The sequence below is a fragment of the Gopherus evgoodei genome, chromosome 8 (genome assembly GCF_007399415.2).
Source record: "Gopherus evgoodei ecotype Sinaloan lineage chromosome 8, rGopEvg1_v1.p, whole genome shotgun sequence".
NCBI lineage: Eukaryota > Metazoa > Chordata > Testudines > Testudinidae > Gopherus > Gopherus evgoodei.
The window spans coordinates 75,145,064-75,171,219 of NC_044329.1; the positions used below are offsets into that span (position 1 = coordinate 75,145,064).

General features: G+C 41.0%; 1 protein-coding gene across 3 annotated transcripts in view; it reads right to left on the reverse strand.

Moving 5' to 3' along the window:
* PALMD (palmdelphin) overlaps positions 1–26,156 on the reverse strand; it is a 77,390-nt gene that overhangs the window by 32,705 nt on the left and 18,529 nt on the right. The window contains exons 1-3 of one of the 3 annotated variants that reach the window (XM_030573014.1): positions 10,206–10,224; positions 9,703–9,748; positions 3,133–3,213 (exon numbers count right to left, since the gene is read on the reverse strand). In XM_030573014.1, the coding sequence (XP_030428874.1) occupies positions 3,133–3,213; positions 9,703–9,747 (126 nt within the window). In that variant the 5' untranslated portion in view covers position 9,748; positions 10,206–10,224. Of the gene's footprint in view, positions 1–3,132; positions 3,214–9,702; positions 9,749–9,884; positions 10,035–10,205; positions 10,225–26,156 lie in introns of those variants that run through there. The other 2 variants (XM_030573013.1, XM_030573011.1) reach the window with 2 other exon arrangements.

Consider the following 26,156-nt stretch of genomic DNA (forward strand, 5'->3'; position numbering starts at 1 on the left):
GATTGTAGGTGTAGAAGGGAGCTACTGCTGGCTGCCCAGTAATCATTCCCATGCAGATTTCATGTATGCTCTGTACAGGGGAGGCATGCTACCCTTGGCCCAGGGAAACATCTTTTCCTGACCCACAGAGCCCTAACCTAACTGATCTGGAGTGAGACTGCTGCAAGGGGGCTAATTCATGAAAGCCTCATTCAGGTTGGGGGCTTACCTGCCCTGTTTTGTTTCCCTCTACCACATACTGGAGAGGAGCAAGTAGTCCATAGTTATGGGATGGAGAAAAGTGATGCAACGCAAAGCAATTCAGTGAAAGGGACAAATCTGGAAAGCCAGAATGCTGAACTAGATCTAGAGGTGACAGTGGATGGCAAATGAGACATCAGCTTGCTGTGTAATATGTAAGCAAAACAGGCCAACATAATCTTGGTTTGTATATTGTGTGCTAATACAACCAGTCATGGGAACAGGGGGATGGTAATCCCCCTCCATATGGCTTTGCTGTGGCCACACATGAGGATACTAAATTCTATTCTGACACTTCATTACCAGAAAGACACCTGACAAATTAGAGGTAGTTCAGAGAAGAGCAAGCAAAGTTATTTGGGGAACAGAGGGATTGATTAATGGGGGAAAAGATATATAATTAGCTCTTTTAGTAATTTAGCTGAAACTCCTAAAGTGGGATAGGACAGCCAGCAATACCTGAAGAGTGTAAACACTAATGAAAGAGAATAATATTCTTAGACTGATACCAGAGAGTGCACACAGGAATCATGGGATAAACTTAGGAAAGGAAAAATTCAGTCTGAGTATCAGGAACATCTTTGTTTCATTGTATGGGTCACTGAAAGATAGATGGACAAAGTACTGACAATTGTGCAATAGAGAACAAATCCAAAAGAATGAAATATCCTGCATTAGCACAGAGATGGACTAGAACTAACATTTTCAAAAGTGAAAGTCAATTGGCCCTAGGTGCCTAAGTCACTTTGCACCATGTGCAACTTTCAGACGCATCTAGTTTGAAAGTTAGATTATGCCTAGTGATTGTGACACATCTGCCTGTCTTTTTGTGCTCCATGATCAACATAAAGTAGCTTCTACATGGTTTCTAATGCAGTGACCAAGGAACATGCACAGGTAATATTGGGATAGAAAATTACTGCTCACAAACTAAAGAGCCCTTAAAGTCATTCTCTTCTCTTCCACTCACCCTCTCATTCCTCAGACTGTGTGAGTGTGTGTGTCTCCATACCCATATACAATTGGGGTTTGAAAGAAATAGGTCTGAAGGACCAGACACTCAGTTAGTGTGAGCCAGTTGACTGATATATGCCAGCTGAAGATCTAGTCTTTAATATGCACCTGTGCAGGGCAGTGTGTACACTTGTACTATAATTATAGGTCATTGTTCCTGCAACATAGGGATTGTTTTTGTGTATTTTGAAAGTGTATTGGTCTGTGTTTATCTATATCTTGTTAGAAGTTTAACAATGCAACCGGATTATCTTGTAGGTGCTAATTCCCTTTCATGTCTTGTTTGCCTTAATTATGTATGTGACTGTGACCAGTTAACCTTAAGATCAAAGACATAATACTGCAAGAAACGAATAATATTATCCACATTGTCTTTGGTTTAAATATCTCTGTTATAATGCATGACAGGTTAAATGCCTTATGTGAATGAGTGTAACTATTTTACCAGTGTATGCATAGGAAATAGAAGATCAGCTTCAAAGCAAAGACCTGCATTGCATATTCTTCCTCAGGAGAAGGCCCTACTGTGACAATTTCTGTGAGGAGGCTTGTCAACTTGCTAGAAGAACTATAGAAGAAGTCCTGGGCCTGATCCTTTTCATCTCTATTTTGCTTAAACTTTGAACAGAGAAAGTATAAGTTGTAAGACAGACATCTTTCAAATAATGATTTGGAATAACCTGGAAGATGCGTTGAAAGACTGGGACAGACTCTACATCTGGACTGCCTATTGGACTATACATTTTTAAATTGATTCCAGAAAAACTTTTACAAATCAGCAGCCACACCATGACCTAAGGACTTTACACACATTTGTATGTATATTGATCTTTTTAACCATTTGCCATTCTCCCCTGCCCCCCGCCAACCTTTTATTATTAAAATCTTAGATTTAGCTATTAAGGATTGGCTGTAAGTGTGATTATTGGGTAAGATATGAGACTCATATTGACCTGGGGATAAGTGACCTGTCTTTTGGGATTGGTGAACCTCACCTATGGTGAATCAGGTTTTCAATAACTCCTCACTATATGAGACTTGGCTGTCTAGATGGGAGTCAAGGGCTGGAATGCTTAAAAGGGACTGTATTTGGTTTCTTGTTAACCACCGTGGTATTAGAGAATCTGTTTTGTTACTGGATTGGTGAATCTAATTACAGGATAAACCCCCAGTTTGAGGCATTGTTTGCCCTAATCCTTGGAGTCAGCCCTGAGTGTAGCATTCTCAGTGTGGCCCATCCAGGCTGTCCAGTCATATCAGTGTTTTGAACACCATACTGATGTGAACTTGCCAAGTCTGACGACAGTGCGAAATTTGCAGATGCTTCTCCTACATGCTTCTGACACAGGATCACAACATTATTTCACTAAGGAGATGTATTAAATAAATTGATGTTTTGCCAGATAAAAATAATCTGCTACTTGATGATTTTAGAAAGAAGCTGCTATTTGCCATTTGGTTGCATCTGGTGATTATATTGCATTTTGTGCTGAAATTATAAAGTGAACACACTCAGTCTGACATGTGAAGTCCAGTTTTAAGCTGGGAATTATTTCTGGTTGTGATGTCACTTTAAGTTACAAAAATTATCAGACAACATTAGCCCCTTTATGTGAAGCTTTTACACTATGCCTATTAAAGTCACTTGGAGTCCTTCTGGTAAAACTCCAAATAGTTCTGCTAATGTAACAGTAAAGGCGTGACTTAAACCCATAAATGGAAGGATGCTTAGATTGAAGGCTGAAGCAACACTTAATTACAGCAGTCTTGCCTAATGTTAATAGCAGGGCTAGGACTTTCCTTGTGTTTATTATTTGACTCTTACAGATATTTTAAAATGTTGAATAATTTAAGCTGCTGATATTGACAAAATAATACCTTCAAATGCTGGTATTTTAATTTTTCTTCCTCTACTTTAAGACGCTTCTGTGTGATTTCTTCTTGAAGCTTTCTCTTGTCCTGGAAATTAAAAAAAAACACCACAAATTAATTTTTAAAGTGACATGTCACTGCTTTGGTGCTTTAACTTGGACCCCTGGGGGAATTCTTAAGTGATGTAGCACCACCTTCCTTCCTATTTACAGTGCAGAGGTCATGGCTAAGGAAAAGGGTTATGCCCGGGATGTCCCTACACCCAGGTAATACCCACCTGCTGGGATGGCCCCTTGGAGCCACAGATAGTTGCCATAATATAAAATAACCTTGTGGCTGCTCTACGTGTCACCAGGAAACTACTGATTTGGTGCCCAGTGGCATAGGTGCTGGAACTAAGGGTGATGCCGCTCCCCCTGGCTTGAAGTGGTTTCCATCATATCCAATTTGGTTCAATGAGTCTCAGCACCCTCACTATAAAAATTGTTCCAGTGCCACTTTCAATGGCCTCCAGAATCTGGGGAGAACATATGATGGTAATAGGTGACTTGATCCAACTCCCTTTGAAGTAAGAAGAAAGACTCCTATTGACTTCAATGGGCATTGAATCAAGCACAGAGTAACTTGTACCATTACAAGCACCCCTAATGGGCCACTCTACTGCCAGTCATTGCTTTCACAATGTATTGCTATTAGATATAACAATTTTGTCACCTATTCATTGACATTAATGTGTGGTACAGCAGTAACTAACTCATGTCTCACCTGTTGTTCTATACTATGATGCACCATAGTAAGAACTGATGTAATGATTAGAGGTTATAAAAGACTGCATATAGGGATCTCTGACAGGGGTGTATGTGCCTCCCATGTGACTTAGGAAAAGGCTATGCCACTTTACTGGGCCAAAAGTTGGATGTTTGGTTCTCAGACTACCTGAGCTGCCAAACGTGGTGGGAAGAGCTGTTAGGATGAGCCGAGCCTAGCTGCTAGGAGGAGGAACTGACAGCTGTGGAGGAAGACAAGAAAAAGGAAGTGGCATCTCCCAAAGGATTGCTCAGTCTCTTTTTGGAAGGGAGATGAGCTGGTCTTTACTACACAGTCATGCCTGGGAAGTGCCTGATCCAAGCAAGAAAAGGAGTAAATAGGGGAATAGAAGCCTTCCTTGGTGCAAGGCGATGCTGTTTATATTTTGATCATTTATGAACATTCTGGACTTAGGGAAGTCTCTCCTCACCCTTTTGTTCAGAAATGATCAAAATATAAACAGGATCGTCATTACAGTTATGGGCCACCGCTAAGGCAGCTGCCCTTCAGTGATGGTTTATTTTCCCCCTCATGATTGAGATGGAACGTGTGTGTTTGACTGATGTTGGACCTGCCTTAATGGACATGTAGCCCCAAGCCCCAGGGGATGCTAGTGTCCTGTCAGAAAAGCCCTTCACTTGCTATTGAAAGTCAGCCACTTCTGGTGTAAAGGCTGTCAGCTGTGTGACTGCTGATAGGAACAGTACCTGTCTGGGGGACAGCAAGTGATAAACACCTAATCAATTGGAAGTACATGGGGAGGAATGTAGCTTGGCAGAGTATGATTGCCCCCATGTTAGACTGTAGTAAGTGAATTAGCATTGACACACTTTCTCTTCTGAAAAGTGTCAAATTACAAGCGGGCATAACTTCTGTTTTCCATCTCCCTGAAAGGTGCTACTGACCCATCTCTGCAATACAAGATACAACTTTTAAAGGTGAGTTTAGATTTGGAATATAGCTTGACACAGTCTCTATAACACTTATCCATCAAAGATTCTTTGTTTCTTCTGTAACTCATTTAACCTAACAATCAATGGATTTAAGATACTAGTGTGTGATGTTTGTCAGCAGCATCTATTATAAAATGTGCTTTGTCTAAGATCTGCTATCATAAATTTCTTACTTTTCTACTTATCCTGATTTCAAGAACATGCCATCTCTGTACTTCACAGCTTTCTTTAATACAGAACTTTCCTAATATCACTGTATAAGTGTCTCAAATTAATCCAGTCTTTAGATGAACAGGTCATGAAGTCAGCCTGTATTTACAGAATAGGATGCAGAAAGCTCAGTCATTAGGAACGTTACTTATCACGGTCCTGAAATCCCACAACAAAACCCTCTCAACAAAAATAAAACTTTATAATTCTTTTGTGCTCACATCTCTCCTCTATGGTGGTGAGACCTGAATGCCATACGTGTGGCATATCAAACAGCCAGAGGCCTTCCATATGCGGTCTCTGTGCGCCATTATGGGGATCTGCTAGCAGGACAAAATTACCAGCCTAGAGGTTCTCCAAAAGTCAAATGCCATAAGCATTGAGGCCATGCTGATAAAGTTCAACTACACTGGGTTGGACATGTCATTAAGATGCCTGAATATTGATTCCCCAGAAAAATTTTCTGTGGAGAATTGGCACAAGGACATTGAAATCAAGGCCACCCCAGAAAGCGCTACAAGGACACCATCAAGAACAGCATACACTTTGGTGCAAAAAACCTGAATGATCTTGAGAAGGCTGCATTAAATAAATCAACCTGGCGGCACACAACACTCAGAGTTTTCCAAGCCTTTGAAGAGGACAGAAATATTCAATTGTTTGTTGCAAGGGAAAAGCATCATACTACTGCTATAGCTACCGATGACTGTGTCTGCCCAATCTGCTCATGAGCATGCATTTTCATGCTTTGGACTTCAGAGTCACTCTAGAATCCACAAAAAGGGAGAGCATGAAAACGTCATAGTCAAACCGACGGACTACACACATTTACAGACTGGTCCACTTTCTAAGGGACTGTATTTTCTTGATAGTCACATTTTAAGCCAGAGAATGCACCCAGCTTAAATTCATGCTAAAATATACCTGTGTTAACTTTGGTACAAATAATAAATTATGAAAGATGCTTGGGGAGTCCACATACTCACTAAAAAAAAATCTTATTTTAGCACTAAGAGGTCAAAGTAAACAATCAGGCAGCAAATACACTTTCAAAATGACAAAAATCCTCCATTAACAATAATTTCCTCTTGAACCATTTTTCTATACTATTTACAAACTAACACAGAAGAGTGGTGTATAAGAATACTGTACAAAAAGGCAATCATAAAGGGATTAAAGTAGAATGCAAAGAAACAAACAAAAAATCCAACTGAAAATGAGATCAATGTACGACATTAAAAGAAGGAAACATTTTTTTAGTGAACACCAGGCACTTTGCATGTGTCCTCCTATGCTCTGCTTCATCAGGTTTTGTTCTTGCATCCTTCATAACAGCAATAGCCACAGATAACACCTCCCTAAGTAACTACCCATTAGCTAAATAAAGTAAAACACATTTTTGGTGCTGTATGTACGCCTTTTCATCTGAAATTGATTGCTGAATACAGTGGGCTGAATTCCACACACAGACTGAACACAGGTGCAGCCTTCTAGTCATGAAAGGATTTAAGGCAGGTTGGGGCATTCCCTAGGGGGCATTTTGCTGTGCCTTGTCTAGATCTTACTGCAGTACAGGCTCTGCATTTTAAATAGCTGAATAAATGTTAAGTATTAGTCAACTGGATATGGACACTCCCCCTTGAAGATTCAGCTCACAGGCAAGAAGCCTCTTAGGGCTCTTCACAACGGAGAGAGAGATGCCCTGTTTGTGTGACGGTGAAGAGATACCTATGCCCCTTTCTCTCATCCATATACCAAAGTGGGACATGGCCCGATGCCTTAATTTTTGACTCCCATTATAGTCTATGGAAGTCTTGCCTAACTAAATACTCAGGGTCACCTTAAGTCCTTCAAAATTCATGTGTGGAAGGGATGAACCCTGTGCAAATCCTGGGGGAGCAGAAGGGAAGAGACAGCAGTCTCACATCATGGATCTTCCAGGCTAACTGTGTATGGTTTTGTGGTTCCACTGCTGAATGTGCATCTTTGGGAGGGTGGAACCAACATTTAGCCACTCTCCATCGTCCCTTCCACCACCAGAGCCAGAGGAGTATACTTCATAGGAAAATACAGACCCTTTCAACATTGTCTGACGCAGAAGTCCTACTGCCCCCCTGGTCTTCCACTCCCAGCAGTTCCACCTTCTTCTCCTGTCTGCTAGGCCCCACAGCAGAGGGTCTGTATTGTTAGGGCTATCAGAACAGCTAATAAGCCAGCCTGTGCACCTTTGCTTTTACAAGGATTCCTGGGAATGCTTGTTGCTCATCCAAATAGACAATAGCCTTTTGAGAACATACCCTCATCTCTTCTGCAGGGAGGGAAATGCCACCCTAATGGGATGAGGCCAAGGAAACACTATGATCTAAAACTGTTCCAAAATACTTCCACTACTACTTTTCTCATGGAAGGGAGGGCTTAGCCATGGTTTCTGTCTCAGTTTCAGTTTGCTACAGCAAATACTGTAGCAGTTAGGGGCAAGTACTTGCTTCAGGCAGCCAGTGCAATAAATAAGAACCTGGCTAAAACTCCAGGCCTGACTTCCCATGTCTTATAACAGGCAGCACAGGGTATAAGAAGTGGTCACAAGTCTTTAAAAACTGCTTCTCAAGTGTTTCTAAGGAGAGAAAAGTTCAACCCCTTCCAGCTATTCCATCTGCTGGCCCTCTAAAAAACTTCTCAGCTTTGAGGCTGTGCGCTGAAAACCAGGTTCCAGCTTGAGCCTGGTCTAGACGTCATTAAAGTTAATGAAAACCTATCCAAAGATCTCAGGGGAGAAATGGATCAGGCCTGAAATGAATATGCCGTTAGCTGTACTTCCTAGTACAGTGGTTTTCAAGCCGCGGGTCACAACCCAGTACGCGGTCACGGAATGTAAAGCACTGGGTCACAGCGGCTGGTCAGCGCTGCCAACCGGGCTGTTAAAAGTCCCATCAGGGGTGCTGCCAGGCTAAGGCAGGCTATTCTCTACCTGTTCTGACACTGTGTTGCGCCCCGGAAGTGGCCAGAAGCAGGTCTGGCTCCTAGGTGGTGGGGCCACAGGGCTCTGTGCACTGCCCCTGCCCCGAGCACCAGCTCCACACTCCCAATCCCATGGGAGCTGGGGGTGGTGGTGCCTGCAGACAAGAGCTGCACGGAGCCGCTTGCGTGCCTCCGCCTAGGAGCTGGACCTGCTGTTGGCTGCTTCTGGGGGGACAGGCAGGAAGCCTGCCTCTGCATCCTGGTTGTGCCGCTGAGTGGAAGCTGCCTGAGGTAAGCCCAGGCCCCAACTCTGTGCCCCAATCCCCTGCCCCAGCCCTGAGCCCCACAAACCCCTCATCCCTGGCCCTAGCCCAGAGCCTCCATCCCTAGCCCAGAGCCCCCTCCCAGAGCCTGAACCCTTCATTCCTGGCTTCACCCCACACCTCAAACCTCTGCCCCAGCCCTGAGCCCCTCACACACTCCAAACCCCTCATCCCCAGTTCCATTGGGTCATGGGCATGAACAATTTTCTTCAGCTAGGTCGCCAGAACAAAAGTTTGAAAACCATTGTCCTAATGTCTAGTAGATGGGTGGTGTTTTAAGATGCAACAAGTAAAAACAAAGTCTAGTTCAATGCTTTATCAGAATTTCTATCTAGGATCCTTCAAGTTTATCTGTGATGTGCTTCGTGCTGGCAGGTTTTTTTTAATGCCACTGGCTATTTATCCAGGCAATATAATCTATCTTTGACTGCTAATTGCAAGATCATATAATTCTAACCCACCATATGGAGTGCGTGTGTGTGTGTTGGGTCAGGGGGATGGGGAGGGGTTGAAAACAAAGGCATTGGCTTAAAGGTTGCCTATAATTAATCAAACCTGAACTACCCTACTACAGATTTGCTTTTCTTTTGGTCTCATCCAGATCTGAATTCTGCCCCAATTTAACTCTTCTCTAATCTAATTGATTTCATCGGGGGTTAAATCAAGGTCCTGTAGATTTGAGTGACTTTTTTTGTTGTTACATCAACTTCAGCCATCTATGCACCTTGGTTTAAAGAGATCTAAAAGTCCCGTCCCCGCCACCCCAAACATTCAAAGCAGAATTCTGTTTAGAGCAGTAATGAAGGTGGCTTCTACAGTCTTTGGCATACATTACATTCTTTATAAATATCCCTCAATCTGTTGTTCTACAGAAAGCTGAGAACTTGGAATTCAGTCAGTCCATGCTCTTTCTTCTGACTTTTACAATTTAAGCTTTAAAGTCTGCAGAAACTAGCAATCCTTCAGTGTTACTTCATTCTATGATATAGAGAGGCAAAAAGATTTCAAGGCCCTAGTTACTTTTTGCCTGTGAAATATGCTAATTTATCAATTGCAGAGCTTCTAGCTCAAGAAGACCTGCTTTTTGACCTCAGTGCACTGGATTTAGTCTTTAAACCATAATAAAATGGGTTCTGGCAAATTTACTGTATCACAGCATATAACTTACAAAGCAAATAAAAGAAAAGTAACCAGTTCAAGCAGAAATAGATGTTTTCTTCTTGTTCTTTTATGGAACAAATGATTCTTCAGAAAACACACAATATTGTATTTATGTGCTGATTTTTCTAAGCCTATCCTCATGGGTTATAACTGTAAGCACTTACTGTTATGGCCTGGAATCTTTCCTTCAGCAGTTCAGCTTCTTCCATTCTGGAAATTAAAAACAGACAAGCTGTGAAGGGAGAAGAAAAGATACCATAGGCAAAGAGCCACCTGTGAGAGATTCAAGAAAAGCTGGGTGGCTTGTGATCCAATTCCACAGCAGAGAGAAGGGAGAATTTCTGACTTATCCGGTGAGTCTCTGAACAGATGAGCAGATCAGCTGAAGCAGACACATGTAATGAGGGTGCGGTGGGGAGGCAGCCGTGAAGAGTGCTGGCATGAGCTGACTGACAAGTTTGAACAGCGGAGCACAAGCCCTTTTCCTTCAGAAGCTGCCAACTCTTTGTTTTAATGTGCACAGTTAGCTGGCCATAGTTTCTTTAACTGTTTCACGCCCAAAGCACAATTTCCAGGAACATGGCACAAATGCACTCAGACACAAGCCACAATTCACTTTTCATTATATGTATGTCTTGAATGAAAAAAGAAACACCAATAACTGTACATAGTGAAGGAGTCAGATCCTCAGGCTTCAACAACCTGGCTAAGGACTACAGGGTCGGGCTCTCTACCTGAAGATCACCAGTATGCCTTTGAGAATTCTAGTGCTTGTGTTTTAACAGAGCTCTCGTATTGGGTGGCTATTCAGCTGAGCGGAATGAGATGTGTATATCTGTCATGTGCTTTGGAACTTGGTATTGTGCAGCTTAAGGGATGGTGTACGTTTTCACCTTTCTGGTTATGTGACTGGGAGTGAGCCTTCTAAAATCAGACTAGGAAACCTCCAAAATGGGTGGAACTGCCTCAGATAAAATCCACTCACCGAAAAAATCCTAGCACATGCGTAAAAGCTGAAGCTGGGTACACATAAGATGTAATGTGAGTCTGGAATCACTTCAGCCCTCAGCAATGTGTAACTGTAATGTCTGCAAATACGCTGTATGCAAGGATCTGTCAGTGTCTCCACTCTTTTTGCACTTAATGCACAGACACTAAATACACTGTGATTCAGATCATGGGATCACTTCACATGTAATGAGTTGGTGCAAGGAAATGACTTTCACCAATGCTGAGGAGAGATGGATGAAACTATTTGCCTGTTGCTCTGACCTCTCATTCAGTGAATGGTACGTGTGTATATTTTTATGCCCCCCTGTGCCTGGGTCGTTAGACATTGGTGAGGTGCAGCACCAAACCTGCCTCAGTGCCACGATCCTCTCTCTTTATAGATGTGTAAACCTCCAGCAAGGACCTTGGTGTTTCACTATCTTTCCCTCACCCCATGTTCCATTCTGAGTCAGCATCACCAGTACTTGCCCATAGCTCATCACCTGGACTTTGCTCCTGAACCACATGCAAGATCCAAGCTGCTTCCAACCCTACCCCCTTTGCCTCAGGCTCCTGACATCACACTCTTTATTCCCCTGGCTGGGCCCAAAAGCTGCCCACCTACATAACTAGCAGTACATCACCATAATGGATATAGACCAGCTACTGACAAATGCTGAGATGCAACAGAATTGACAGCTTACAAGTGATCTATCCAGTAAGTGAATGTTTCCTCTACAGATCCTGATAGGATTCAATACTTAATTGCATATCCCATATTTATGCCATCATTTGCCCATGCATCTGAGCAGTATGCTTCCCTTCAGGCAGAATTTAGGGATGCATTAATGTCTTCAAGATCCACCTTGAACTTTTGTTCAAAACTTGAAATTAACTCATGTTCACTGTGTGATGAGAGAACTAATTTTTTTTTGTTTCACTATTAACGTGTTCTGCTCTTCCTGGTTTGGGTCAGCACCTAAAATTAAAAATACCACAAGAAAGGTGAAGTTTGCTGTTCAAAGCCCGAAGTATTGAGCTATCACAAGAGCCTGATTGTGCAAGTGTGGCAGGCCATGGAAGTTTGGACATGTCCAGATAAACATTCCCCTATGGATTTAAAAGAAAACAACTTAATTACCCCCATATAACTTAATAATTTCCCTGTTATAGAATCCTATAGTGAGAAAAATAATTTTCTGTAACATGATATACTTCTGTTGAACCGAATTACTTTTTCATAGACTCCTACTTGTTTCATCCTTATTAAAATCTATAGATCCCTTCTGGCCTTGTGAATCTGTAGAAATTGTCTTAAGTTTTGGATGCTTACCTGAGTTTTAGAACCATACCCATTCCTACAGGAGATTAATACTAATGACCAAGATAAAGAAGCCATTTGGGGCCAAATTCTGCCCTCTGTCATCAGTGGAATTTCATGGATGTAAAACCAATATGGGTTCAAACTTGAGTTCAAATGAAGCTTGATTTCCATGATTTTGCACCTCTTATAATCATTCACACCTATGGAAAAAGTGTACAAAATTTTACCATTCTGAACTGGTTTGGTAACACTCTCTGGAGGAGTGTAAATGACTACACAAGCTGCAAAGCATTGGAGAACTAGGCCCAGGGGAGCTATTGATGAGATCTTTTTCAAGACCAAGCCCCAGAATAGCAATTACATCTAGGCAGACAACTTGTGTGCAGTGATTCTGTTAGATGTAGTTTGGGTGGCCAGCTGACAACCCCCAGGAAAACCAGCCTAATTTATGATCTGTATTTTCATTATATGTGTATAGTAAGCTTGAAACAAAGATTTGAATGTTCTAAATCTATAAGCAATTTTTTGTGGAGAAGGAGTAGCTCTGAGAAGCCCCCATTCTATCCAAGCTATTGGCCCTGATTCTCCCTTTATCTGAACCTTTGTGAAATCCTTTGCATAGTGGGTGTAAAATCCTGCCACTTGGATTTGGGATATTTTATACTTAGCCCTGATGTAAATGGCTGCCCACAGTGGATGGGAACAGAATCAGGTGTTCTCTATCTACCACACCTCCAGCTGAAAAGAGCTAGATGAGACTTCCTTTGGTGTCTATCAGTATCATTCAAACTTCAACTGTAGTAGATGCTATCGATGTATGGTAATATTTTCTTAAATTGCCTAAGTCCAATTGACTTTCAAAAGGAAGTAAGTTCCTAAATCACGTAGTCTACAGGTGGGATTTATTAAAAGTACTTTATTAGCAGTTAAGTGGCCATAAGGAGATGTACTAGCTGAGATTTAATGTTTTCTTTCTGTCATCTATGTTGCAGAGTTCAAGGTTACTCTAAAAGGGAAAGGCAAGTATGAGTAATGCTACTGGGCTCTGTAAGTGCCCATTATTATGAAAGTATTTAACTGTGTTTCTCAACCTGTTGCTAGGTAGAATTTTTGGTTCAGCCACTAGATTATTTTCCAGTTATGTTAATTCCTATTCTAAACTGGATTTACATGGCAAAAGAAGAAATGGGCCAGCTGTCACTTTGTCTGCCCTTAAGCCTGCTTCGCCAATAACAGTGCAGTAACCAAGACATTACATATTGTCAAATCAGTGGATCCAAACAGCTGTGCTTTCAGTCTGCAAGATTCCTGGAAGCTGATAGATAAAATTTCCTTTGGAAATATCTTACCTAGTCCATCAATTAAAGGGAAAAAAATCTTCTAGTGGAAAAGTGAATTTAACCTGTCTTTTCTATTGTGGGTGGTCATGTAATGTATATTTCTGCTTTGGATGGACTGATATTTTGAGTTACTTAGTAAAGGGTGATTGTGCCACTTGATCTGTCATGCAAATCACATTCTTTTGTGTTCATCCCCTTTATTCATTTGTTTCCATTTTGCCATGGATTCCTAATGTAGGAGTCAGATTGCCTAATGTGTATCCAAGGCAAATGGTGAAACAATTGCATTATACAGTCATGTAATGAAGTGGGTGGGAATTTAGGGGAACAGAACATTATGATAAAAGTTCACAAGTGGGCCTGAAGAAACACATTCACAGCTGGAAATGAATATGGATCTTGTTTCTGAGATTTGTGCTCCTAAAAGCAAATTCTAAAGAGCAGCACAGAAAAATCATGCCACATCAGAACTGCACCAGCTGTCCCTTCACCCACTTTTCCATATCCTTGCTTATGGCTTTTAATGGTAATTGTAAAAATAGTGTTAAACTGTGTAATCCAGCATAACTGAAAATAGAAATGGGCCCTGAAAACTGAAATTGCAGTCTGAAGGGAAACACTAAACTAAATCAAAAGAGAATTCTGTATTATTGAGGTTATAAGCATCTCCTCTTAATCAACAGGTAATAACCCCTTTGTTTGTTAGGGAATAGACGTTTGACTACAGTTATAGGACCAGATTTGCAGTGGGTGTAAATTAGCAAGATCCCATTAACATCTTTATGTTTTTTTAAAAGCCAGTGAAGTGAGTCCAACTTACACCAGCTGAGGGTCTAGTCTCTCTTTTCTGCTAAGTGCTGTTATTGTTTTTAATAGAGTAAACTTGCCTTCACCATGAGTTTGTCTATATGTAGCTTTAAGTTTGTCTGTTTTGGGGGATGGGGGAGAGACAATAAATTCTAGAGTTGTGGGCCTCTCTCACTGAGAATGCCTTGCCACAACCTTTTAATTAAACCAGAAGGCTGCTGGCTGGAGTGGCTTAGCTGACCTTGAATGCTATAATACCATTGAGGAGGACGTGGTCTCTTGCATAGCCAGGATCCAAGCAATTTAGTTCTTTAAAGATAACTAATAGAACAAGTAAGACCATTTTTATGGGAGATTGACAGGAAAAAAAACAATGTTGGAAGTCATGGTGAATTTATGATAAACAAAAGCAGCTTAGATAAGCATAATAATCTTCTGGGCACTTTCTAAACAAGCAGTGCTAGGGGAGATCTGCCCATTAGCTCTGCGTATTCTTGCACAACACTGAGGAATGAAATTCAGCAGCTATACCCTTAGGCTACCCAGAATGTCTTTCAAGGTCAAGGGCCAATTTCACTGGTATTCTGAAATGCACTTTGGGCTGCTTCATCCAGCTGTGCTTTCACAGTGTTGTGGCATGGGTCAGTTTTCATCCAGAGATATGCCCTGATCATTTTACCCCATCTAGAACTTTTTTGTGGTTTATAGAGGCTCTTTCTGACCAACAAGCATACCAATGAATAGATGTTTCACAAGTAGGCCAGAACAACCTGCATATGAATTGGATATTTTGCAGACTTAGGCAATGAGAGAAGACTCAGTTACAGAAACAAAATCTTAAATGCAAGGAATGGAAACAAATAACACAGGGACAATACAAAATGGGAGGAAGTTACCAATTAGCAACACCCAGGACATTAAAAGGAGTTTATTTTCATTGGATCTTGATACTGCCTTCGGAAAACACTTGTATCCACAAGGACCACAAACTGTGAGTGGGATTGGGAGTGGCAATGGTCATGAAAGGATTCCATAATAAGAAATGATCCCAAATATGAGTGAGCTTTAAAACTATTAGAAGAACTAGGAACACGTGGCTTTTTAAATATCACCTTAGAACATGGGTAGTTCCTGGTGATGACTAAAGAGTTTATGAACATTATTAGAGACTTGTAATATTACATATTTTGAAAATGGAATGTTTTCCAACCATACCCATGGTATCATCAGGCTGGGAGATTTGTTCTGACTCCCTTTAGCTACTGTTAACTTGTTTGCAGATGTTCCCTATTTTACAATTACACTACAGTCTGTATTCTTAAAGGTATCTAGTAGATTTAACATATTACCCCATATTGGCTTTCCATCAAATTACATAGTAATGTAAATCAATTTCTCTCTCTCTCTCTCTCCTTCTTAGGTAATAAGGGTGAAGTCCTGGCTCCAGTGAAGTCAGTGGAAAAACTCCTATTGATGACAATGGGGTTCGGATTTCACCCTTGGTGTCAGACTTTTCCAGAGCTCAGGTCCAGACTTTCAAGTGTTTAGTACCCAGCATAGACTCATAGACTTTAGGGTCAGAAGGGACCAACATGATCATTTAGTCTGACCTCCTGCACAAAGCAGGCCACAGAACCCTACCCATCCACTTCTATAACAAACCCCTAACCTATGTCCGAGTTATTGAAGTCTTCAAATTGTGGTTTGAAGATCTCAAGCTGCAGAGAATCCACCAGCAAGTGACCCATGCCCCACTCTGCAGAGGAAGGCGAAAAACCTCCAAGGCCTCTGCCAATCTGCCCGGAGGAAAATTCCTTCCTGACCCCAAACATAGCGATCAGCTAAACCCTGAGCCTGTGGGCAAGACTCACCAGCCAGCACTCAGGAAAGAATTCTCTGCAGTAACTCAGATCCCATCCCATCCAACATCCCATCACAGACCACTGGGCATACTTATCTGCTGATAATCAAAGATCAATTGCCAAAATTAAGCTATCCCATCATACCATCCCTTCTATAAACTTATCAAGCTTAGTCTTAAAGCCAGATATGTCTTTTTCCCCCACTACTCCCCTTGGAAGGCTGTTCCAGAACTTCACTCCTCTAATGGTTAGAAACCTTCATCTAATTTCAAGTCTAAACTTCCTAGTGTCCAGTTTATACCCATTTGTTCTTGAGTCTACATTGGTACTAAGCTTAAATAATTCCTCTCCCTCCCTAATATTAATCCCTCTGATATATTTATAACGGGCAAGCATATCCCCCCTCAGCCTTCTTTTGGTTAGGCTAAACAAGCCAAGCTCTTTGAGTCTCCTTTCATAAGGCAGGTTTTCCATTCCTCGGATCATCCTAGTAGCCTGTCTCTGAACCTGTTCCAGTTTGAATTAATCCTTCTTAAACATGGGAGACCAGAACTGCACACAGTATTCCAGATGAGGTCTCACCAGTGCCTTATATAATAGTACTAACACCTCCTTATCTTTGCTGGAAATACCTGATGTATCCTAAAACTGCATTAGCTTTTTTAACGGCCATATCACATTGGCGGTTCATAGTCATCCTGTGATCAACCAATACTCCAAGGTCCTTCTCCTCCTCTGTTGCTTCCAACTGATGTGACCCCACTGTATATCTAAAATTCTTATTATTAATCCCTAAGTGCATGACCTTGCACTTTTCACTATTAAATTTCATCCTATTACTATTACTTCAGTTTACAAGGTCATCCAGATCTTCCTGTATGATATCCCAGTCCTTCTCTGTGTTAGCAATACCCCCCAGCTTTGTGTCATCTGCAAACTTTATTAGCACATTCCCGTTTTTTGTGCCAAGGTCAGTAATAAAAAGGTTAAATAAGATTGGTCCCAAAACTGATCCTTGAGGAACTCCACTAGTAACTTCCTTCCAGCCTGACAGTTCACCCTTCAGTACAACCCGTTGGAGTCTCCCCTTTAACCAGTTCCTTGTCTACCTTTTAATTTTCATATTGATCCCCATCTTTTCCAATTTAACTAATAATTCCCCTTGTGGAACCGTGTCAAATGCCTTACTGACATCGAGGTAAATTAGATCTACTGCATTTCCTTTGTCTAAATAATCTGTCACCTTCTCAAAGAAGGAGATCAGGTTGGTTTGGCACGATCTACCTTTAGTAAAATCATGTTGTAACTTGTCCCAATTACCATTGACCTCAATGTCCTTAACTACTTTCTCCTTCAAAATTTTTTCCAAGACCTTACATACTACAGATGTCAAACTAACAGGCCTATAGTTACTCGGATCACTTTTTTTCCCTTTCTTAAAAATAGGAACTATGTTAGCAATTCTCCAGCAGTACGGTACAACTCCTGAGTTTACTGATTCATTAAAAATTCTTGCTAATGGGCTTGCAATTTCATGCGCCAGTTCCTTTAATATTCTTGGATGAAGATTATCTGGGCCCTCCGATTTTGTCCCATTAATCTGTTCAAGTTTGGCTTCTACCTCAGATGTGGTAATATCCACCTCCATATCCTCTTTCCCGTTTGTCATCCTTCCATTATCCCTAAGCTCCTCCTTAGCCTTATTAAAGACTGAGGCAAAGTACTTATTTAGATATTGGGCCATGACTAGGTTATCCTTAACCTCCATTCCATCCTCAGTGTTTAGCGGTCCCACTTCTTCTTTCTTTGTTTTCTTCTTATTTATATGGCTATAGAACCTTTTACTATTGGTTTTAATTCCCTTTGCAAGGTTCAACTCTACATGGCTGTTAGCCTTTCTCACTTTATCCCCACATGTTCTGACCTCACTAAGGTAGCTTTCCTTGCTAATCCCACCCTTCTTCCACTCCTTGTAGGCTTTCTGCTTTTTCTTAATCACCTCTCTGAGATGCTTGCTCATCCAGCTTGGTCTACAACTCCTGGCTATGGTTTTCCCCCCCTTTCTTGAGATGCAGGCTTCTGATAGTTTCTGCACCTGCGATTTAAAGTAATTCCAGGCCTCCTCCACCTTTAGATCCACAAGTTCTTCAGTCCAATCCACTTCCCTACCTAATTTCCTTAATTCTTTAAAGTTAGCCCTTGAGAAGTCAAAAACCCTAGTCCCAGATCTATTTTTGTTTATTCTTCCATCTAGTTTGAACTGAATTAGCTCATGATCACTCGAACCAAGATTGTCCCCTACAACTATTTCTTTTATGAGGTCCTCACTACTCACCAAAACCAAATCGAAAATGGTATCCCCTCTTGTTGGTTCTTCAACTACTTGGTGAAGAAATCCATCTGCTATCACATCCAGAAAAATCTGAGCCCTATTATTCTTGCTAGCACTTGTCCTCCAGTCTATATCTGGGAAGTTAAAGTCTCCCATGATCACACATTTCCCATTAGTGTTTACTGCATTAAAAACATTAAAGAGGTCTTTATCCATATCCAAATCAGATCCTGGCGGTCTGTAGCACACCCCAAGCACTATCTCAGGGGAGGCTCTAGTAGCTTTCTTTCCCAGTGTGATTTTTGCCCAGACAGACTCTGTCTTGTCCATTCCATCACTTCTTATTTCTTTACTGTTAACCTCCTCATTGATGTACAATGCTACTCCACCACCTTTGCCTTTATTTCTGTCTTTCCTAAATAGCACATAGCCTTCATACCTGTACTCCAGTCATGACTACTATTCCACCATGTTTCTGTTATCCCTATGAGCTCCCTTGAAAAAATCCTGTTTTCCTTGCTTGCCCAAGCAAGCCCACACCCTGAATCTTTGGGAGGAAGAGCTCTGAGAGATTGTTGCTGTTGGTGGAACTCCCTTCCTGTTTCTATTCATAACCCAAATCTGTTATAGCTTTTAAACCAAACTAAAGAAACACTTGTTTGCCATTGCCTTTTTGATTATTTTAAAACTTTGATTATTTTGATCATGTTTATAGTAAAATGCCTTGTCAGAGTTCATAAAAGATGATATATAAATGTTACGTTGCAGATTAATTTCTCTGTATTAGGAATATTTGCTTAGCATAGCACATCCTGGAGAGTATCTACTGTGTATATATCTGTGTTGGATCTATATTCAACATACCTGTTATTACACAGACTAATCAACCTCAAAAAGTGATTGTACTAACTGAATCTTGTCCATACTTTTTTAGGATTATTCAATAAACTGACCAAATATATTCATTTTTTTTAATCATTTCCATGGTTTACCATATATTCCTTGGCAATATAACAATTAATGGGCCATAAATACCTGGAAAAGCATTTATATATTTCTGAAAATGGAAATTCATCCAAAGAAACTAACAAATGGTTTCTATTTTGTATTTAAATGTCCCACTTCAGCTGAAACTTTAGTTTAAAACAAGTTGCTCTTCTGATATGAATATGAGTTTTTTTTTAAATAGAAATTGTTCAAGTGCCTAGATCAGGGACAGGCACTTTTTATATAAGATAGCAGCCCCTGAGCATGTTGTGGAATGTGTTGATTGCAACCGAGCATTTTCCAGCTGCTGCAGCTCCATATAAGAATAGTGCAGGACTTCAAACTCCACAATGCCAACTGTGCTGGGAATATTTAGAAGCGCGCTTTGAGACTTAAGCCTTAGTTGTTGTAGTGGAGTTGTTTCATTTTAGCCAAAATCAAATACACTGTAAGTCAGGTCAAACCCTAGGGAATGGAGCAAAGCTCACATAAAAGCACTATGCTGCCCGCACACACACACACATTAGAGGGCTTGAGGCTGAGCCTATGCAGCTGGGTTGCAGCTATTCAAACAGAGCATTGGGGGAAAGCAGATGCAGCCTGCTGTTCCCCTTCCATATGGAGTGTTGGTCCAGTAGATCAGTAGTATGTGGATGCACAGTAAGGGTCTGTAGAGATCCATTACCGAGATCTCCACAATGCTCAGGAATGAGCAGTGTCCCTCTGCTTAGGAACTCTGCTGATTATGGCCTCCATTTCATGGCTAATTGGTTTTAAGTCTTCTGCAGGTGTGTAAGGCAGGTCGGGATTTCTGTACAAAGGTTAGGGCTCAGTCTTAATAGTCATACTTGGGCAAAATTCCCACCGATTCCAATGGGAGTTTTGTCTCAGCAAGAAAATGATTGGGACCTTAAGTAAATTATAAAACTCAGTGGAGGTGAGTGTCCATTCTCTTTCTTTCCAGCCCCAGACCTTTTAGATGTAACACTGATTGTGGAATGCTTAAACTTACTGAAAACATTCATGCAGTTGTATGGCCTGCAAATATGTAACACATATAGCTACATATGAAATACGTCTTTGGATTATCTGCACTTGTGTTACAATGTATGGAGACTTTCCCAACAGTGATTTGCTTAAACCTTCCCCTAGCTTCAAAACATATTGTACTTACTTTTGGAGCTTTGGTCAGCTGTGTAACAGTTGTCTAGCTACTGTTTACTTTCTTTATGCACCCAGCTGTTCATTTGAAATTTAAAACTGTTTGAAAGAATGGTGACTTCAGACATCTGTCAATCCCTACCATGCTCTCAGTTGTGCACTATCCTGTAGAGTGTGGGTGGTCAGAAAACCAGCTAACACGGGAGTCACTTTGCTTACTCTTTTCATAGTACTAAAGAGAAAAAAATAAATGGCAGGAGCTAATGCGTAACATTAATGTAAGTGGAGCAGAACAAATTATTTGTAGCAAGTAACGTTCTCTGCAAAGCAATCTTGACTTTTTTTTTTGGCTAATGTATTCAGTATTGGTAAGTATTCACCAAATAGGCTGAGAATAACTTTCATCCCCTCAGTCATTCTCAAAGAATTCACTTCAACTTTTCAGTGTTCTATATTTGTAATGCTGTTCATGTCACCTATATTACACAGGATTGTTTCTGCTCACTGACTGGATGATGGAATCTCTTTAAATAATGGAACAATGAATAGCATATCATTCATGCTAACATTTGCAAAGATTCATGATTACCTGAAATAATCTAAATACTCGTGAACTACAAATGTCATCATCCCACAACTAACAGGAAACTGAACTTCTCACTTTTATTCTCCAAAATTATTCACAAATTACACTGTTGTGTATTTATTTAACCAGCTTTTACTGTGGCCAATATCACAAAATAGTGAGAACTATATAGAAGCAAAGAATGCACAGTTTAATGCTGTTGTCTAGTATTGTCCATTTATGACTTATTATTAATTTCACAGACTAATTACTTACACCACTATGTCTGGTAACACGATAGCTAAGCACCAGATATTCATATTCCTCTCATGTTCATTGGCTGAAATCAGGAGACACTCCACTGAAGTCAATGGAGTTATACTGGTTTTACACCAGTCTCTTTAAGAATAAGGCCCAGTAAATTACTCCCTAGGGCATTCTACTCTGGGTAAGGTATCCACTGGTTACATCCACCTTCCTTACATCATTGTGGAGGCCTGGTAAATGGGGACAATAAGGATAATATTCAGGATATGTTGACACTGAAGTCACAGGGTGTGACTGCAGCTTGTGGAGAGAAACCCAAGCTAGCTTTAATGTAGCTAGCTCAGGTCCCGATGCAGCAAAGCTGCAACTGCAGTGTAGATATACTCTCTATTTATATATTTTAAAAGTATGCAGTGCAGGTAGATTTAAAGAGGCTGGCTCCTAGGGTAAATCTGAGCCCAGGACTTGGCGAGTCCTAACCCTAACCCTAAATTTAAACTAGACTAAGAAAGCTAAAGTGTGATTTTTTAACAGCATCAATTTAGACGATGAGGCAAGAGGTGGAGGGCATTTCCTAGGACTTAGTGACCAGCTGGAAGGACTAGATGGCTTAAAACACAGCCAAGGAGTCTCATATGGCCACTAATCCCCAGGAAATGCCCCACACCAAGGTCATTATTGTTATAAGCTGATTATTTTTAACAAATGTAATTGTATGGAATTTATTTCATGGCTGGTGCAGATCTTGAGAACTATTTCCTGTTAATCATCAGGCAGACTCCTGAATGCATCTCCCAGAGTTTATTTTAAAATTCCTTATAGATCTCAGTACAGTATTGACTGACAAGGTTACAGGTTCCTTCCTGGATATTAATTGCAATACACAAGCCTGAATAAGTAAAATTAAATTGACTCTTAAGTCCTCAAACCACCTAAAGCTCTCATTCTGTCCCCTTTAAATATAAAACTTGGGTTCTATTCCTGGATCTGACACTGGCTTTCTGGGTGCCAATGGGTAAGTCACTTCATCTTTCTGTCTCTCTTATTTTGTCATCTGTAAGACAGGGATGATAAAATTTACTTCCTTTTGTAAAGTGCTTTGAGATCTATAGAACAAAAACATTATATAAGAGTGAGGTGTGATACAGGACTCTGCATGTGATACAGGACTCTTTCTCTACACAGTTTTTCATTATCTGCAAATTCTTCCCTCTTATAGATCTTGAAAAGCAAATAATCCCATTTGTCTTCAATAGGAGTATTTGGATGCTTAAAGTTAGGCACATGCTTACATGCTTTGCTAGATCAGGGCCCACTGGCAGAATTCCCCCCCAAAAGCCCTATGTGGGATATCCAGTCTGACTCCTTAATAGCATCAAAGTCACTAAATTCCATAAAGTCCACACATTCCAAGCCCCAGATTCAAATGAGAATTCTGCTCAAATAAAGACTACAGAAATGCGCCCATTTGCTAATAGATTTGTTTGATTTATTGTTATATTTTAGATTAATAGCATTCTAAGCAAATCGTTTATCTGATATTTTTGATCACATCAGTTTGGAATCTGTTTGTATCCCTTCAGAAATATTTGATCACAGTGAGGGCATGAGTCAATTTTTAATGCAATTCAGAAGTTTTGAGGGGACAGGAATGAGAACAATTGGACAGCCTTGGCTAAGACGTTTTTCAATTTGACAGTTGTAGTTTTCTATTAGAGGACTGCATCCTAACCTGGTAGTGAGATGCAATCTTACTTCCTGTAATAAAGGTGTAGAGAGTATACAGAACACAACATAACTCTCATTCCCATGTGGCAATAGACAGCAGGAGGGCTAGAGATGAGTTGGCAAAATTAACTAGTTTCTAAGCTTGAAGTTCTACATTTCATGTAAGAGACACCTAGGGGAGTTTTCAAATGGCCCCCTTTGGACACTTTGCAGAGGATGTGAGCAAGTAGTTCTGCTAAACTCGGACAAGGAATTTTCCAAGTAGAATGAGATGGTGCTTTTTGTAAATCTAACCGCTCTGGGAGCCTGTTTCATTTATGTATTCAGTTCCGCTGGGTACTTAGGCACTGGGATTTTCACATCTTCACCGCTAGATGATGTTGTGTTCTGCTGTTCTCCCTATTTCTAAATGCACTATTTCTCCCTGCTGCTCTAAGGTCACTCATTCAAGTCACCTCAGCAGTTTTCTCATGGGGCACCTGAAGCCTGCTGGGACAGTAAAATGGCCTCACCAGCCTCTAAATTTATGGAGCTTCAGAAACAGCATCAAATAAACAGGGAGAATTGATCAGCTTTCAAAAGTGAAGACAACTTTTCACACATTGCTGGAATGTAGTGGGAGTGGAATGTGAAGGGGATAAGAATCAGTTTCTACACACTGTCGCTCACCCTCTTAAACAGTTTGGAGAAGCACAAATAACAACGTGGGTCTCGATCTAGGGGCTAAAGTGGGAGTTGAGCACCCAGGGAATTTTCAAAGCTGGTGTTTGGCTATGCCCAAATTGCCTGAGCACCTGTTACTTGCACCCATGCCAATGACCTGAGGAGTCAGAGTTGAACAGAAACCTGCCACTTGTAAATTTGCACATCACATCTGAGGCCAGCTGGGAGCAAGGTAAATGTATGTTATTTTAGGTATCTTTGGAGATTCGCCACATGCAGGAACAGGTGATGAGGGAGATAGCAGAGAGGACGGGGACAGACAAAAAGAAGTTTATCTAAGGAGACTAAGAAACTTACACCAGAATGACAGAAATGCTCCTTCTCAAGGATGAGCTTCTGGGCAAATATTTATGAACCTTCTGTGCTGACAGTATGTAGAGTTTGTGCCTTCAGGTTATGTCCTGGATAAATGCTGTGTGGGTCTATGACAGGGTATAAAACTTGTGTCATGGTCTTGGGTAGACAGCCACCATAACTGCCCATCTAGCCATGGAATAGGTATGTGGTCTATTTATTGGCTGTATTGTCATTCCCTGGTCCCTTCAGAACACGTGTGCTGTGCCCAGTACAGATGGGAAGAGATCCACGGCAAAGAATAACTATATAATTTGGTGTTGGATCTCTCTATCCATAGGGACCTTGGATAGAGAGATCCAACAGGGGTTTAAGCTTCCTTAAGCTTAAGCGGGAAGCTTAAACCCCTGTGGACTGTAGCCTTAAAGCCATCTCTTATGTACAGAGAGGGTCCCTTGAAAGGGCAAGTGGCAAGAATTACTGCATGCTATGGTGACCCTGACTATTGCAGAGAAGGCATGGCTGCCCCCATGGCTCCCCCTGCAGCTCATACAGAGATGCTGGATGACTTCAGCATTGAGTATAGGCACACAAATATCACTCTGTTGAGTGTGGTATGAGAACCTGAATAGACAGGGTAGAATAGCCTATATCCTGGTGTGACCTGTGCCTTAGGATGATGAAAGTCCTTCAAGGCTCATAGATCCTGTTAGGATGGTAAATGCACCTCTTCCTCTGAGCCCTGCTTCCCCTTCAGAGATATAGTCAATTATTTTTTTGTCAAGGTCCAATTTTTTTGGTCAAGGTATAGTTAAGGCCCAGACTCCAGAGAAAATAATAATACTGATAATAAGTAAATATTTTTTTTCTTTTGGGGGGGGTGTTTCAAAAGCGTCTGGTGGTCCGGATTTGGCTCGTGTATGCCTGTTGACTACCCCTGGCCTACTGGCTGCTATCTAAATTGTCTCATGATGTACCAGCCCCAGCATGATCACATGCTGCACTAGAGACTCTTCCTGATACTGTTCCCCTAACCCACAGTATCTCTTCTCTGAGTTCCAGTCTCTTCTACCTCCTCTCCCTCACCTCTCCTATCCCATCCTCCTTCCCCATACTAATCCTATAAAACCTCAGCAAATCCTGTCTGCTTCTTTCTGTGTCTTTCAAGAGTGTGTGTGTGTGTGTTGGGCTGCTGTCTGGACACTGTAGCCTGTGCCTCCTGGCTTAATTGTATCTAGACTGCAACTAATTTTTAAGCAATTAGATCAGCCTTGGAGCTGTCCTGGGCCCTTCTGAAAAATCCTCCGTGGGCATCTGTCCACCAGACCATGCTTCCAAGCCACCTTCTTGGTGGTTTCCAGCCACAGGGCTTTTTGTCAGTGTGGGTGCAATCAAATGCCAGCTTTAAAAATGCCACGAGCAATGAATGAGGGATAGACCTCAATAGATTACTCACATAAGCAAGGCTATTAGGATTTGGTTTGTGTTGCATGGAGCCTTAAAAGAGGAATCACAATTCAGTAATGTGATTCAAGAAAATGCTTTGACTTCATAAAGTTTTTTTTCTTAAGGACCTTTTCTTAACTCAAAATGTCTCTGCTTAACTTGCTGTTTTAAGCGATAATTTAAGTTAATTGTTTAATTGTTGCAGGTAAAATTTGTGTGTAATGCAGTTATGGAAACCATTTGGTGCAGAAGATAGAGACAGCTGCGTTGCTTTTGTAGTTCTAACCCTCGATTTTTATTTGCTTTCTCCTCATGTCACCCTCACTGGATCCTATAATATCATGTCAAGATTAATTTATCAGTTTATCTGAAATTTACCTTTGCCTTTAATTTACCTGATCCACATTCTGAATGACTAGCCCAGGTGTAGGCAACCTATGGCATGGATGCTGAAGGCAGCACGCAAGCTGATTTTCAGAGGCACTCACACTGTCCGGTCCTGGCCACCGGTCCGGGGGGCTCTGCATTTTAATTTAATTTTAAATGAAACTTCTTAAATATTTTGAAAACCTTATTTACTTTTCATACAACAATAGTTTAGTTCTATATTATAGACTTATAGAAAGAGACCTTCTAAAAACATTAAAATGTATTACTAGCATGCAAAACCTTAAATTAGAGTGAATAAATGAAGACTCGGTACACCACTTCTGAAAGGTTGCTGACCTCTGGACTAGCTAATAAACTTTGGTCTGGTTTATAACGAAATTCCTATTGTGAGACAATGATTAA